Consider the following 16,045-nt stretch of genomic DNA (forward strand, 5'->3'; position numbering starts at 1 on the left):
TGTGTGAGCCAGCACAGGCCTGCGAGCGGAGCCCCGGTTGTGGCACGGGCACCTGCAGAGCTGTCTGCACAAGCCAGGGTAGGAGGAGGAGGAAGGAGAGGAGGAAGAAGAGGAGGAAGGAGGAAAAGGAGGAAGGAGAGGAGGAAGGAGATAAAGGAGGAATGAGAGGAGGAGGAGGAGGCCCCGCCGCCGCCACCGCCGCAGCCGCCAGCGCAGCCATGATCCGGGTGCCCCCTACCTGTCAGCCCCCACAGCCCGGGGCTTCGGCCGCATCAGCCGAAGCCAGTGTGAGTGACTGCCGGTGCTGGCCCGCGCGTGCCCGTGTGCGCGCCTCCCCCCCCCCCCGCCCCCCGACCCCCTCGGGTCGCCCGTCCCGGCGCTGCCCTGCGCCCCCCCTTACACACACACACGCACTCGGGGTGCGGTTCTCCCCCTCCACTGCTACCCACTTGGGATGTCTCCTGGAGCACGCCCCCCTCCACACTGACCCTCTTTCTCTCTCTCTTCCCCCCCCCTAGGAAGGGGCGGCGGCGCCATGCTCCACCGCCGCCAGGGGGACACAGCTGGCTCCCTGCTGCTCCACCCCAAGCTTCCACTGCTGAGCCTCTGTGAGGAAGAGGAGGGTCAGGAAGAAGAGCCAGGCGCGGAGCCCCACCGACAGTAGGAGCCCCACCCTCGGGCCACTGGAGGGGGGAACCGGGGCCACCCACCGACCGACCCACTGGACTGCCCGCCAGCCCACCGGCCCGCCACCCCGCCACCCATGCTGGGGCCGCCCCACCGTGCCCTCGGACCCCAGGGCCAGATTTCCATGCAAGCTCCCTGGCTCCCTCCCAAGTGGATATGACAGGCAGCACCCCAGGCCTGAGCCACCCACCAATGCTGGCCGCTGCCCTGACCGGCCGGGCTACAGGTTCGGCTCTTACCCATACAGGTGAGCCCCGCGCCGGCCGTGCCCCCCCCCACTCCTCACAGGGCTCAAGGGGCTCCCCGCACCCCTGTCCCCTTCCCGGACCACACACACACACACAAAAGGGGTCTCTACTATTCATTCCCTTCAAGTGATTCTTTATTCATTTATTTTTGGGTCTCTCACCCCAAAAAACGGATCTGAAAAATAATGCTTTTTTTTGGGGGGGGGGAAGACTTCTAACAAAGAAGGCGGCCTCTTTCCCCTCCATCATCAAACAGGTTTTATTGGGGGATCCTGGCAGGGGGCAGGTGGGAGGGTGGGTAGGCGTCTGGGTGAATGATGATTTTCTAGTTAAATGCCATTGTCTTCGCCAAGAGCTCCAGCTATCTATTCTTTTTTCTTTTTTTGGGGGGGGGGTCCGGTCGTGGGGCCTGAACTCTGGGCCTGGGCACTGTCCCTCAGCTTTTTAAGCTCAAGGCTAGCGCTCTACCACTTGATCCACAGCGCCACTTCCGGCTTTTTTCTTTTTGCTTATGTGGTGCTGGGGAATCGAACCCAGGGCCTCATGCATGCAAGGCAAGCGCTCTACGACTGAGCCTCCTCCCCAGCCCATGTGCTCCAGCTATCTAGATTCCAACCCCCCCCACTTCTCCCCTTCTGCCTAATGTCTCCACCCCCACCCCCACCCCCCTATCTCCTGGCTCCATCTTTCCACCCCATCCTAATGATCTGCACCCTTACATTAAAAATCAGGAGAGAGGATTACAGCAAGGGTCACTGCGGCCATCTCGAGGGCAGACTGCTGGTCCCGTGCTGCCTCCCATCCCTGGAGGCCAGGTCGCCCAGGGGTCCAGGCTGGCTGGAGAGGCAGGATTGCCAGGTTCCACCCCCCCTAGGGGGTCGCTGAGGGAGACCTTAAAATCCTGAGCTGGGCAAGGAGGGACTGTGTCTGTAATCTGCTTTTTCATTTGGATTTGTGTGTGTGTGGGGGGGGAGATTTCTTTATTTCTTTATGTTTTTCAATCATCCTCCACACCATGTGTTCTCTCTCTGAGCTGTAAATTTCTCCTGTGTCTACACATCTATTTATACCCACACATTCCTCCCACCTCCCCCTTCCCTCCCTATTTTTTGGGGGCAAACTGCTGGAGCTCCTCAGTTGCAAATGGCTCTCTCCCTGAGTTCAAAATGCAGGGTGTGTGGGAAGGGAGTCCACACGTGAGAGAGCTTTTGTGCTGAACAAAGGGATGGTACTGACCCCGCACGTACGTGCGTGTGTGGTGTGTGTGTGTGTGTGTGTGTCTTACCAGCCCTGAAAATCGCATGGATACTTCCATTTCCCCCACCTTCCCCTTTCATCCATTTTCACAATATGGCAAAATGTCGGTTAGGCAGCATCTTAATGTGTGTGTGCATGTGTGTGTGGGGGCGGGGGAGGAGAGCTGAAGAAAGACTTAGTGAAATGATTCTTCTATGAGCCACTTGGGCAAGCCAAGGTAACTCTTGAGGGAAAAACAAGATGGGATCACGACCCAGCTAGGGGTGGCAACAGCTGGAGCTTCTGATCTTCCAGGGCCCACCTTCCTGCCTCACTCAACAGACAGCTGCAAACTCAGGGAACAGGTACACACCAGCCTGAGCTTGGGATCAAGGTCTGGAAGGAATCTAGAGCAGAATCATCAATAATGCTTTCCCGATATCTCATCCCTTTCTTTATGTGTGTTACTTATTTTCCCATCTCTGGTCTTAAAAAAGCGAATCAGCAATGCTTTGGAACCATTGAGATGGAGAGTCAACGGAAGGCGCTCGTCCCTCTGCCCTGTAGTAGATGATTATTAAAAAAAAAAAAAAAGAATTGGCCAGAAAGGGCGGATGGATGTCAGCCAGATGCCCAGTCATCTCCTCTTGTTTCAGAGTGTGTGTGAGACTCCAGTCTGTGCCCGAGGTGTCTCAGAGTGAGAGGTTCGAGTCCCACCGCCTCCACACATCCTCGAGGTGCTTGCTCACTTTGGAGGTCCCTCAGCTGGCTTCTCCACCTGCTTGCTCCAGGAAGGAGGTGGGCTGGGAGAACTCTTCATCTTTCTTCAGAATAGCTCAGAGGCAGGGGTGGGGTGGGCCATGATTGCAGGTAGAGTTCGCAGGTGAGTACCTTTGGGTCTCCCAGTGATTGGCGTGGAGTGGGTTGGGGCGATGGCAGGGTCTCAGCCCCCGTCCCTCCCCACTCACCCAGTAGGACAAAGCCAGGTTTCCAGCTGTCATGTGTGGACCCCAGGACCCACCAGCAATGGGGAGGGAGGGGTGACAGAAGGTGGGTGCAGAGGAAGAGAAGAGAAAGGGCATGAGGAGAATGTGGAGGGGCAGGACCCGAGTGGGGGTGAGGGGTTCCGACTGGCCAAGGCCTTTGGGGGAGTGGCCACAGGTGGGCCTTTGTGGGGTGGGGGGGACCCCCAAGACGAGGGGTCGGGGTGAGGGGGGAGCCTTTGTTCTCCTCTCCTCCTGGCTGCATGAATTGCCAGTTGGGTTGGCTTTTTGTCTCCTCCTGCCCCCTCCCCCCTGTCATGCATGACGAGGTTGCTGGTGGGAGCAAAAGTAGTTTTAATAGCAACAGCAATGAGGAGCACGCATGGTATGCAATTAAGACAAGAAATTAATAGGAAACCAAGACTTCCCAGGAAGGGTCAGTGGTGCTGTGAAGCGAGGAGTCCCAGCCCCCCTGGGGGCCGTGTTTCTGGGTTGCCGGGCTGGGGTCCCTGCATGGAGATGGTGGCCCATGGGCTCCGGCCTGCCTCCTCTTCTCACTCATTGGCCTTGGCTCTAGGAAGCCTGTCTTGTCTGAAAGTCTGCCTCTGCTACTGGGTGATTTTTTTCTTAGGGGTGATGCAGCAGGCAGAGGAGTAAGTGAGGATAAATGGCAGGATAGGGAAGGGAGGAGAAAAATCCCTCTCGAAAAATCACCCCCTCTGCACACCAGTTGCTTTTTTTGGCTGTTGTGGGGCTTGAGCTCTGTGCCTGGGTGCTGTCACTGCGGGCTTGAGCTCAAGGTGAGTGCTCTACCACTTGAACCACAGCACCACTACCTCCAACCTTTTCCCAGTAATTTACTGGAGACAAGAGACTCACAGACTTTCCCACCCGGGCTGGCTTTGAACCTCTATCCTCAGATCTCAGTAGCTTGGATGACAGGTGTGAGCTGCTGGTGCCTGGCTTCTTTCTCCTCCTTCTTTTATTTAGTCTGGTTGAGAAGAGCGGCTCCTACTGGAGGCGGAGGGAACTGTAGGACCTTGCATCTAGAAAGATGGCAGCAGATTCTTCCCTGTCCTCTTGGCTTTTGGCCTCATGGCCCCCATGGGTAGGGCCTGGTGCAGGGGAGGCCAGGTAGGGAACAGCACCGGGGCTGAAATCAGCAGATGGAGGAAGTGATCTTCAGCAGGGAGAAGCAGGCTGAGTGGATCTGGCTCTCAGCATGTTTTTTACATCATAAGACATCTTTCCAGATCCTTCTCATCTCTGCTGGATTTGAGGATGGGGCGGGAGAGGACAGGGAAGATGATGATGGCATTTTATGTTTCGCTGTTCAAGAATCAACTGACAATGACATCTGTGCTCCCCTCTGTGGGCTGACGTCCCTTCAGTTGTCTGAGGCAGGGTGTGAGGAAGGGGCAGGGAGAACTGGCCGTTTGACTGTGTGTGGTTGGGCGTGGTGGTTCCAAGCTAGTGTGCTTCTCTTTCCTTTTTCCGTTTTGAACTTGAACTTGGTCCCTGACCCTATTGGCTGGCACTCTATCAACGGAGACACGCCTCTGTGGCTATGTGTGGTTCACGCCTCTGTGGCTATGTGTGGTTGGGCATGGTGGTTCCAAGCTAGTGTGCTTTTCTTTCCTTTTTCCGTTTTGAACTTGGTCCCTGACCCTATTGGCTGGCAATCTATCAACGGAGACACGCCTCTGTGGCTGTGTGTGGTTGGGTTTGGTGGTTCCAAGCTAGTGTGCTTCTCTTTCCTTTTTCCATTTTGAATTTGAACTTGGTCCCTGACCCTATTGGCTGGCACTCTATCAACGGAGACATGCCTCCTTCCCCCCCCTGCAGTTCCTCTTTTGAACTACAAAGATAAAGGTTGACCCAAGGGGGTGGGGTGTGGATGGTCTTGGCCAGGCAAGGCTCTTCTGTTTTGTTTTGTTTTTCAGCCCCATCCTCCAAGCTTCCCTGACAATTCTAGAAAGCTCTTCCTCACAGTTGACTCCCATTTTCCCTTCTCTGCCATTGGGTGTGCACAGCCCCATCCTCGTGGAGTCCCTCCACCCCCCTCCCCTACCCTCTCTGTAAATAGAGATCAAAAGGGGAGTTATGGGTCTAATGAGTTGTTCACATTTTATTAGAGTGGATCTCCTCTTTCAACCACAAGGGATTCTCCAGAGACAGGAGATTAGTGGTGGGATTGATGTCCTCTTCCAGGATGCCGGGGCTGGGCCAGCAGCAGGCAGTCCAGAGAGGGGTGGGCTTCAGGGCCTGCCCAGGCCCTGGCGGTGGCACAAAACCCATTGGGTGCCTCAGCCCCTGGGGGCAGGAATGGGAGAGTGGTGGTATGAGCTGGAAGGGCGTGCTCGTGGTTGGATGTCCATGCTCCTCCCAGGTTAGTGGCCTTGTGGCCTTTCTCTGGGCCTTCTCGAAGCTACCGGCACCTGCTCAGGATTTTGGGTGTACTTGGTGCCCCGAAATTCTCTTCACGCACCCTGCTGGAGAACGGGAAGTATGTGAACTTCTCCAGGGCGCGGAGAGAGATTTCAATTCAGCACTTGTATTTAACATTGTTGAGTGACTAGTAGCACCTAATGAAATACACACGTGTGGACTAAGTGAAGGAATGAATGAGTTAATGAAGCTGGGGGCAGGGGTTGTCTGGTCTGGTGGATTAGAGGAAACCGGAAACGTCCAGCTCTGACCTGCTAGAAAGATGTCCACTGCCGGCTTCTCATTTAAGAGATGGGGGAAAGTGAGGCCCAGGGTCTCCAGGTTGATTTGCCTCAGGGCTGGCGGCTCCTCAGTACCCATGTCCAGTGGGTCTTCTTTTAATGGGTGATTTGCTTTCTTATTCTTTCTTTGGGTCCCCCCCTTTGTAATTGATCTTATCTGATATCTTGGCATCTCTTCTCTTTCACATTGTCTTCTTTTAGTTAATTAGATTTTTTTTTTTTGGTGCCAGTTGTGGGGCTTGAGCGCTGCCCCTGAGTTTTTTTTAATTTTTAATTAATTAATTAATTTTGATTTTGCTCAATGCTGGCGGCTCTGCCTCTTGAGTCACACCTCCACCTCTTGCTTTTTGGTCTCACAGACCTTCCTGGCCTAGGCTGGCTTTGAATATTGACCCTCAGATCTCAGCCTCCTGAGTGGCTGGTATTGCAGGTGTGAGCCACTGGTGCCCAACTTCTGTCTTTTCTAAGTGTGTGTGTGTGTGTGTGTGTGTGTGTGTGTGTGATTTCTCTATTCAACTATTCAATAAATACCTGCTACAGACAGATTTGCCAAACATGGGGTGACCACTGGGGCTGGACTCTGTTCTCTGCCTTCTAGCACTGTGGGAACAGAGTGCTTGGAGACCATCTCAGGGCCGGGTGAGATATCTCAGGAAGAGTGTGTGGGGAGAGAGGGATAGTCCATATTACAATTAATTTTTTTTTTTTTTTGCTGGTTGGGGCCTGAATTCTGGGCCTGGGCACTGTCCCTCAGTTCTTCAGCTCAAGGTTAGCACTCTACCACTTGAGCCACAGCGCCACTTCCAGCTTTTTTGCTTATGTGGTGCTGAGGAATTGAACCTAGGGCCTCAGGCATGCAAGGCAAGAACTCTACCACTGAGCCTCCTTCCCAGCCCACAATTGATTTTTTATTGTGATGATAAAGATGACGTGCAGAAGGGTGACAGTTACATCAGTTGGGTTGTGAGCTCGTTTTTCTGTGGACCATGTCTTCTCTTCCCTCGCTCTCTCCCCCAGTTTCTTCCTCCCGTCCCCATCCAGGAGTGGTAGAGTTCATTCTCCACGTGGTGTCCACTGAGGACCACGGCTGCCTTTGTTCACCCTCTGTCGCCTCATTTCTGTGCCTCCCCTTCCTTTGTTGTTGTTGGTTGTTTTCTGATGCAGATCCTGGGGCTTGAACTCAGGACCTGGATACTGTCTTTTGCTCAAGGCTAGTGCTTTATCATTTGAGCCACAGCCTCACTTCTGGCTTTTTGCTGGTGCCTTGGAGATAAGAGTCTCACAGAGTTTTTCTATCTAGGCTGGCTTTGACCCACGATCCTCCTGTCTCAGCCTTCTGAGCTCCTCAGGTGACAGGCCAGAGCCACATGTTCCCCACCCATATTTCAGTTTCCCCCTGAAGGATGAATTGCAGGAAAGGAGGAGAGAGTGGTTTCAGGAGGAGGAGGAAGGACACAGGGAGAAGGAGCTGGTGGAGGGCCCAGCCCTCCGTGTTCTGCACCCCCACTCAGGGAGACACATAACGAGGGGCACGTGCATGCATTCTCTGGCCAGCGGGAAGGGGGCCGGCTCCCTGATCTAGCCGCACCAGAGCTGTCCAGCTGAGGGGCTAGTGAAGGACACACGAAGCAAGCTTCCTCCCTGGCCACTGGCTTTCTTGCTGGCCAGGAGGAAGAAAGGGAAGCTGCTGGTTGACTCTCGGCCAAGACAGAGTTGGATGGGGGCCCAGGCCTGGCTGTTCACAGCGAGGGGCTGGCCTGGGCCCCTGTGTTTCTGGAGTGGTGAAGGCCGTGCCGTGCACACACTGGCCACTTTCACTGGGGGTGCAGAGCAGGCCGGGTGAGGGGTGTGGGGGTGATTGGACAGAAGGGGGGTGCCCAGGACAACCTCTGGGCGTGTCCCAATCCTGTAGCACTTCCTTCCTCAATGTGGACAGAGGAAGGGGCGGGGGCAGACCCCACGCACGGAAGCACCCAGCCCCTGGGGTTGTGGTTTGGACAGATGCCGCCCCCAAATTGATTTTTCACCTTCGAATCTCCACGCTGTGGTTTGCATTCGGAAAGACAATTCACAAACACGAAGCGAGGCTCAGCTGAAGATGTGCTCACTTGCTCTCCCCCCCCTCTCTAGCTCTCTCTTTCTCTCACTCACTCAATGGGTGGGTGCTTTCCTCCACTAGCTGGGCACCCAGCCCTTTTCACTTTAGCTGCTTTTATTCAGGTAGGGGACCTCAGATGGTGATCTTCCCATGCATACCTTTGGCATAGCTGGGATTACAGGTGCAAGCTCTCATACCTGGCCTTTAGCCTGAAGGCCAGATGTGGTACTCTGGGGCTGGAACTGTTGGGGATGAATTTTTAGGGGTCTCTGAAGGGCAGCGCCTGGAGGTAGAGGCACAAGACTATGCCTTTGAGGCCAGAGCAAGAGGGGAACTGAGGAGAGGCCAAGGTGGATCTATAGATGTCAGGCCTGGCTGGGGGTGGGAGGTGGACATGGTGGTCAGAATCCTTCACTGGACTTCCGGGTGTTGTAGGGGGGTGGGAGAGAGTTGTAGGTGAGAGCTTCCTTGGCCTTGAACTAGAGCCACAGCTCTACTTCCCACCTCTCTGCCGGCTCATTGGAGATAAAAGCACTTCCCTCCTCCCGTCTTCTGGGGCCCCATCAGGTCATGCGGATGTCAAAATAGAGGTTGGTGGAAGAGTAAAGAGGGGAAGGAGGAAGAGTGAGGAGGAAGAATAAGGAGCAGGAGAGGAAGAGGAGGAGAAAAAGAAAAAGAGGAGGAATGAGGAGGAGGAAGAGCAAGGAGGAGGAGGAGGAAGCCTTAAGAGACACCTTTGCTCACCTGACTGTGGCTATAATCACTGATGGTTAGCCTGGCTGGCTTCGTCGTTTTTGCACAACCACCTTTTTTGGCTTCCTCCTTTCTGTGTTTTAAAATAAATGGGAACCCAGATGTACAGAGGTAGGAAAAAGAAAAAAAAGCCAATCAAGATCAAGATTTATGGATCTGTGTTCCTGAACAAAGCCCAGTGCATTCATTTATTTACCTATTTCTTTTCTGCTATTTTTCTTCTGGATGCCTGTTGGTGGAGGTGGGTTGGGGAGGAGTGGTAGTGAGTGTAATCTGGGTTTTCGGGTGTGTGTGGTAGGTTCTACAATATTCAGGGAAATCAAGTCACGCCTCATGGATCTGTGTTTTCAGACCTTGGCTGGTGGGCTCCACCTAGGCAGGGGCAGTGATCACAGACAGACTGAGTGACCATGGCTGGGAGTTCCTACCAGGCAGGCCAGGTGTGCCTCTGGAGTGTCAGAATGGGAGCCTTGCTTGTGTGTGTGTGTTTCTCCTTGTTAGAAACTCCAGGAATTGTTGATGAAACTCAAGGGTCATTATTTGTTTGATTTGCACCCACCTCTGCTGGAAATGACTTGAGAACAATTCCACTTTGGCCTACCTAGGGTTCTGGGCCGCAGGTGCCCTATCATAGGGAGGGGCACGTAGAATCTACTGGAGTGAGACGGAGACTAGACTTGAAGGGAGGGAAGGCCTTGCCGGTCTAGCTGTAGTCATGTAGGAGGAGGGCTGAACCAATTGCACCTGTGTTGGTCATTCGGTCTTCATCTAGCTTCATCCTTCTGTGTGGATGCTGTTTCCCCAAATTCCTCCAACTCCATTTCAAAGCTCTTCTCTCCTCTAGTTGCATCCCAAAGGGGGTGTCCGCTGCAATTCTTGATTGTTCTCCTCAGCTAGAAATAAGCTCTGAGCATGTCTGTCCTCGAACTCCTGTCCTCATCTCTGTTCCTAGCATTTTTCCTAAGTGGTTTTGGGGTCAGGTCTTATGAGGGTTTTTCACCCCTTCGTCATCCCAGGTCCTCTCTCTGTCCTTCCGTTTTCTGGAACAAACACGATCTTACTTCCTTAATCTTCCCGACCTCTTATTTATTTAGTTGGTCATGGGACTTGAACTCAGGGCCTGGGCGCTGTCCCTGAGCCTCCTTGTGCTCAAGGCTAGCACTCTACCACTTGAGCCACAGCGCCACTTCTGGTTTTCGAGTGGTTCATTGGAGATAAGAGTCTCACAGGGACTTTCTTGCTCATGCTGGCTTCGAACGATGATCCTCAGACCTCAGCCTTCTGAGTAGCTAGGATCACAGGCATGAGCCATTGGCGCCCAGCTGTTTTCTTTTAAAATTTATTCTGTGCCTATTTACAAAGGTGCTTTGGTTTCAAGAAGAAAAACCCAAGAAGGTTACTTCTGAAATACACACGATCCTTTCAAGAACCTTCTCCTGGAGTCTGTTTTGCCGGTGAATCCACATTTATTTACAGAAAGCAAGATGAGAGCACTTAAGGGAAAACACAAGTAGGTTTCTAGACATAGGGAACTTGAGATCATTAATGTTTTTGAAAAAATAAAAAAATAAAGGGTGGGGTGAAAGCTCTACAGGCCTTTGGTGTGAATCTGACTAGGATAGTCTCCCATTGGTACTTGTGACTGGTCTCTGCTGGTGGTGACTTCCGGCAGCTACGGTGCTGATGGGATAGATGTCCTTGGAGGCTCGTGGCTGGCCCTTGGCATTCTGTGTCAGGTTCATACGTGGAGGCCTCAGGAGACTGGCCTTGTGTGATTCTCGCTGCCCTTCAGAGGCACAGAGACAGGGGCTGCAGAACTTGGGGTGGCACTGATACCAGCCAGGTTTCCGAGTAGGTCTCCTGAGAGTTGAGCTCCTGGTGTGTGGCCTGCTGGGGGTGTAAGGCACGGTTTACATTGTAAGTGAAGGAACTCCTTATCCGCACTGGCTTTGGGACGTCCCCCAAAGTGCCCTTCTAGAGCCTTGTCTCTTCGCACATCACACAAGGCTGATTTGGTTCGAATGAATGACTAGAATTCCTGCAAAATAGCCCATTTCCAGGTTTTGATGTACTTTGTGGAGGACAAGAGGGCGGGAAATTGCCCCGCACGTGGTGATCCTGTTTCCCACAAGGCTGAGTTCTGGCCGCTGTCCTCTCCACCTTCCCCTTTCCTGCTGTACATATGTCCCCAGCGCCCCCCTGTGCATCTGGGAGACCGTCTACTCTCCTGCGCCTGTCTCTGCCTGCATTCTGTCTGTGTATTCGGACTCTATGTGGAGATTGACTGTGATTCTCCCTACTCAAGAATGGCCGGCGGGAGTGCTGTTTCAGTGATGGGTTTTTTAATCATTGTTGTTTTTAAAGGAGCTTTCCAGAAAGGATGTGAAGCCAGGTGTTGTCACTTTCTCCTATCATTCTAGCTACACCTGAGGCAGAGATTGGGAGGATGGAGTTTCTAGATCAGCTAGGGTAAAAAATTCAGGAGAATCCAGGTGCCTATTGCTCATGCCTGGAACCCCAGTTTCTCTGAAATTTGAGGATTGAGGTTCAAAACCAGCAGAGGCATAAAAATCCTCGAGACTCTTATTTCCAATGAACCACTAGAAAATCAGAAATGGAGCTGGGCTCAAGTGGTACAGCACTAGGTCTCTAGCAAAAGAGCTAAGGGACAGGTTTATGATCATTGTCTGAAAATCCATGGGATGGAATGGCTTCCTTGCTCACCCATGATCATAATAGGCTGAGGTCTCCCAAGTGTGTAGGTGGCAGTACAGAATTGTGTGGTGAGTTCAAGGCTGGTGCTGTACCACTTGAGCCACAGCACCACTTCTGGTTTTCTAGTGGTTCATTGGAGATCAGAGTTGCACAGACTTTCCTTCCCAGGCTGGCTTTGAGCCATGATCCTCAGATCTCAGCCTCCTGAGTCACTGGGATGACAGGTGTGAGCCACTAGTACCTGATGTATTATACCTGGTGTATATAATACACCTGCTGTATTATGAATGTATTTTGTTTTGAGATTTCTCCGATGCAGCCAGCAGCTTTGGCGGCATCTTGGATACATTTCATGTCTTGTCTCTCCCGATGTCTCTTAGAAGCATGTGGGTTCTTTGGCCAGTGGATGAGCTCAATACTTCTTGAGAACCTGTGGGACCCCTGGGTGTCTGTTTATTTAGAGGATGTGGCCCCTCCGTCCGCAGCCTCCCCTGCCAGCCGGGTTGGGGGGTCAGTGGCTGGCATCCAAAGAGAGCAGGATCTACGGGGTCATGCGTGTGGGGCAGTGCTATTTGGGTGTGGTGGGGGACTGGGACTGCCCTGCAAATGCAGAGCACAATCAGCCTGGGCGCCGTGTAGCAACCCCTCCCCCCCAGCCTGCCCCCCATCCAGACTGAACAAGACTCTGTTCTTTTGCTGGGAACATTTTTGAATTTCAACCTAGAGGAAGGGGCAGATGGGTCCCTGATAGTATGTCATCATCCCCTCCCCTCCGCTCCCCTCCCCTTCCTTTTCCTCTCCCCTCTTCCCCTTCCCTTCCTTTCCCTCCTTTTCCCTCCCCTTCTGTTCCCCTTCCCTCTCCCCTTCCCCCTCTCCCTCTCTCCTCTCTTCCCTCCCCTTCTTCTTTTCCTTCCTTGGAGACAGTGTGCCTGTATTTGCCCCAGAATATCATTCTTTATTCCTTTGCATTCAACACAGTTTGACATTTTGCATGATTGTCTGGGTACTAGTATTAGATGTCATCTTATCCTTCTCTAATAATAATTTTAACAACCAAAAGTCAATTGGTGTGTGTGTGTGTGTGTGTGTGTGTGTGTGTGTGTGTGTGTGTGTGTGTGTGTGTGTGAGTGTGAGTGTGTGTGTGTGTGTGTGTGATAGTACTGGGGCTTGAACTCAGGACCTCCTTTGCTCATGCTCAGATTTTTCTCTCCTGGCTGACACTCTACTACTTGAGCTATGCTTCCTGTCTCTAAAAAGTCAGTTTATTAAAGTGATACTTTAATAAATTAGTAATTAATTAAGTGGAGTAAAGGTACTCTACCATTTGAGCCATGTATCAAGTTCATTGTCGCATTTTTAAATTTATTGTGCTTGTCCTGGGCTTTGAACTCAGGGTCTGGGCGCTTTCCCTGCACTATTTTTGCTGAAGGCTGGTGCTCTACCACTTGAGCCACAATTCTACTTCTGGCCTTTGGTGGTTCACTGGAGATCAGAGTCTCATGGACTTTCCTGCCCAGGCTGGTTTCAAACCTCGATCCTCAGCTCTCAGCCTCCTGAGTAGCTGGAATGACAGGTGTGAGCTGCCAGGTGCCTCCATTTTAATGGGGGGGGGTAATCTATTCTGAGATCTTGGCAGAACATGTAAGTCAGGGAGTCGCAGATGCTCATCTGGAACGTTCTCCATGTCCTCAGACTTCCTCCAAGGAAGTTTGTCTGCTGGTTCTCCATGGAGGTGACCTTTGGGCTGGCTCTTGGTTGGAGCTCTCTCCCTAGTGTCTGACTGGTTCAGCCACCCTCCCGTGAGGCTCCCCACTCCTGAGTATCGCCTCTGTGGCTACACGTGTTACTCTGGTATCTTTGCAATCGCTGGCCTAGTGCTCTTCAGGGAGGTCAGCCATGAGTCATATGCAGACGAGGCCCCAGGACCCCTCTGACTAGTGTCAGCGTGTCCATCGGGAGCTGAAGTAGAGTCGGCTTTCTCGTGCCTAAATAAATGCCGTACTTCCTGGGGGTAAAACTCATGTTATCTTGTGTCAAGTCCTGAACAGAGGATTTGGCCTGGGCTGAAGTGTGTGTGTGTGTGTGTGTGTGTGTGTGTGTGTGTGTGTGTGTGTGTGTGTGTCTGTGTCTGTGTCTGTGTGTGTGTCTGTGTGTCTGTGTGTGTGTCTCGGTGTGTGTGTGTCTGTGTGTGTGCTGGTCCTGGGGCTTGAACTCAGAGCCTAGGTGCTTTTCTGAGCTTTTTTACTAAAGACTAGTGCTCTACCACTTGAACCACTGCTCCACTTCTGACTTTTTGCTGGTTCATTGGAACTAAAGACTCCCATCAGACTTTCCTGCCCAGGCTGGCTTTGAACCACGGTCCTCAGATCTCAATCTTCTGAATGGCTAGAATTGATAGGTATGAGCCACTGGAGCCTGCCTCAGAACCCCACCTTTTATTTCAGTGTTCTCTCTGCTTCTCTGCCAAGGTGTACATTCTCCACAGGCATGGTCTAATGCTGTGTCCTTGTTCATAGGGATTTTGTTTAACATCACTTATGTGTTTATGTGTTGCAAGCTAGCTGGTATTCAAAGGACATTTAATGCCCACCTTTGCCTGCTTAGTGTTGGGAGAGCAGCAGGAGAAGGGGATGGAGCAGAGGTCCCAGCTGGGACTTTGGATGAGACCAAAATGTGGGTTGTGTTGGACTTTATCCCATGAGAAGATAGAAGCTGGGGTGGGGTCCTCAAATTGGGTAAAAATCTCTGACTGGGGGAAGACTCTCTTGATTTTTCAATTTGTTTTCCAATTTTTATTTTTATGTAGGTCATGGGGCTTGAACTCAGGGCCTGGGTGCTGCCCTTGAGCTCTGATTTGCTCAAGAGTAATGCTCTACCATTTGAGCCACAGCTCTACTTCTAGCTTTTTGTGGTTCATTGGGGATAAGAGTCTCACGGACTTCCCTGCCTGGGCTGGTTTCGAGCCACAATCCTCAGATCTCAGCCTCCTGAGTAGGTAGGAAGACAGGCGTGAGCTACCAGTGTGGAAAAGGAGAGGATGGGAGAGACCGTTGGGAAGACAAGCTAGAGCAGGGCCATGGGGATGGTGCCATCTGCCCAGGCCATGGGCAGCTTTGCCCTGGCTGTGGTGGGGGAAATGTCTGCCTGTGTCTGCTCTCTCAGGTCCCCAGTCCTCAGGGAGGTGAAGGCCTGCTTGTCTAGTGGAGCCTGGCTCACAGGTTTTCTGCTGGCTGGGCCAAGCTGTCAGCTCCCTCCTATTGGGAGATAAAGAGGAGAGGAAAGTCGTGCGGCCCACATTGGCATCACCCCGGGGCGAGGTTCGCATAGGGCACCACAGCCTCTCCTTGCTCAGGGAATGGCAAAGAGCCGTCTGCAGCCACTGCCGCCGCCTCCAGTGTAGAGAGCAGAGGACATGCAGGGACCCCCAGCTCTGCAAGGAGTGTGAAGGTGTGGGTGATCGGAAGGTTCTAGTTTCCAGATCTTTCCTTCCCGCCTGCCTGTCTTCCATTGCCAGAGACAGTGCCAGCCCTCCCCTCTCCCCTTTGTGGCTTTTTCTTACATGTCAAAAGAAGAGGGTGTCTCTCATTTACCTAGAATTTCACTACCTAGCTAGTCCCAAGGTGTTAATGCTCCTAAGGTCATAGAAAATGATAATAAGAAATACTGGTGTTAGAGGAAGCATGGTGTATGTGTGTGTATGTGTGTGTGTGTGTGTGCGTGCACGCATGCGTGTGTACACACATATGCACCAGTCTTGGGGCTTGAACTCAGGGCCTTGGCACTGTCCCTGAGCTTTTGTGGTGGTACTCTACCCCTTTGGGTCACAGGCCCCTTGACTGGACCCAAAAAACAAACAAACAAAAACCAAAGATTATCTGTGTATATTCTGGTTGTAAACAAGTGTCACATAATCCAATATTGGGCAAAATTAGATTTCTTTTTTTGGGGGGAGGGTTCCAATTGTGAGGCCTGAACTCTGGGCCTGGGTGCTGTCCCTCAGCTCTTCAGCTCAAGGCTAGCACTCTACCACTTGAGCCACAGTGCCACTTCTGGCTTTTTTTCTTTTTTGCTTATGTGGTGCTGAGGAATCGAACCCAGGGCCTCAGGCATGCAAGGCAAGCACTCTACCACCGAGCCACCTTCCCAGCCCCGTCCTTTGGAATTTTTTTAAATGGTTAAACATTTTTCATAGCTCGAATTCTATCTGTTGGAGATACCTCTTTGGAAAAATGTGGCTTCTTGGCAAAGATAAGTGCAGTAAACTCTAACTTTGTTCTTTCTATACTCCTGTCCTCTACCCTTTGGTCAAGCACCAGCTGCCGTTTGCCAGTCTAATCAATGCCATCATGGCCTTTTACCCAGAAAATATTTCAGCAGTAGTTGTACAGGCTCGGAAGCATTCTTATGAATATGTATGAATAAGTGTGAATAAGATATGCATAATGTAAATAAGTAGGTCACACATGAGGACCCCCTGCTTTGACTCCAGTTCTTTCATTTCTGTGTGGTCTTTTGCCTCTTGCTACCTCTTCTATCGTGGCTGGTAGGGCTATGATGACTGAACTTCTCTGCCAGGTGTTTCACAGTGACAGTCCT

At 52.2% G+C, this 16,045-nt stretch overlaps 1 protein-coding gene across 1 annotated transcript in view; it reads left to right on the forward strand.

Moving 5' to 3' along the window:
- Positions 1-218: 218 nt before the first annotated feature.
- The window catches only part of LOC138833396 (anaphase-promoting complex subunit 4-like), a gene marked incomplete at its 3' end in the record, with an annotated part of 40,505 nt that continues 24,678 nt past the window's right edge, over positions 219-16,045 (forward strand). The window contains 2 exon segments of the mRNA XM_070031750.1: positions 219-287; positions 618-934. Coding sequence (XP_069887851.1) covers positions 219-287; positions 618-934 — 386 coding nt within the window.

This window comes from Dipodomys merriami, unplaced genomic scaffold, assembly GCF_024711535.1.
Source record: "Dipodomys merriami isolate MVZ:Mamm:240054 unplaced genomic scaffold, mDipMer1.0.p SCAF_2048, whole genome shotgun sequence".
In the NCBI taxonomy this organism is placed as follows: Eukaryota; Metazoa; Chordata; class Mammalia; order Rodentia; family Heteromyidae; genus Dipodomys; species Dipodomys merriami.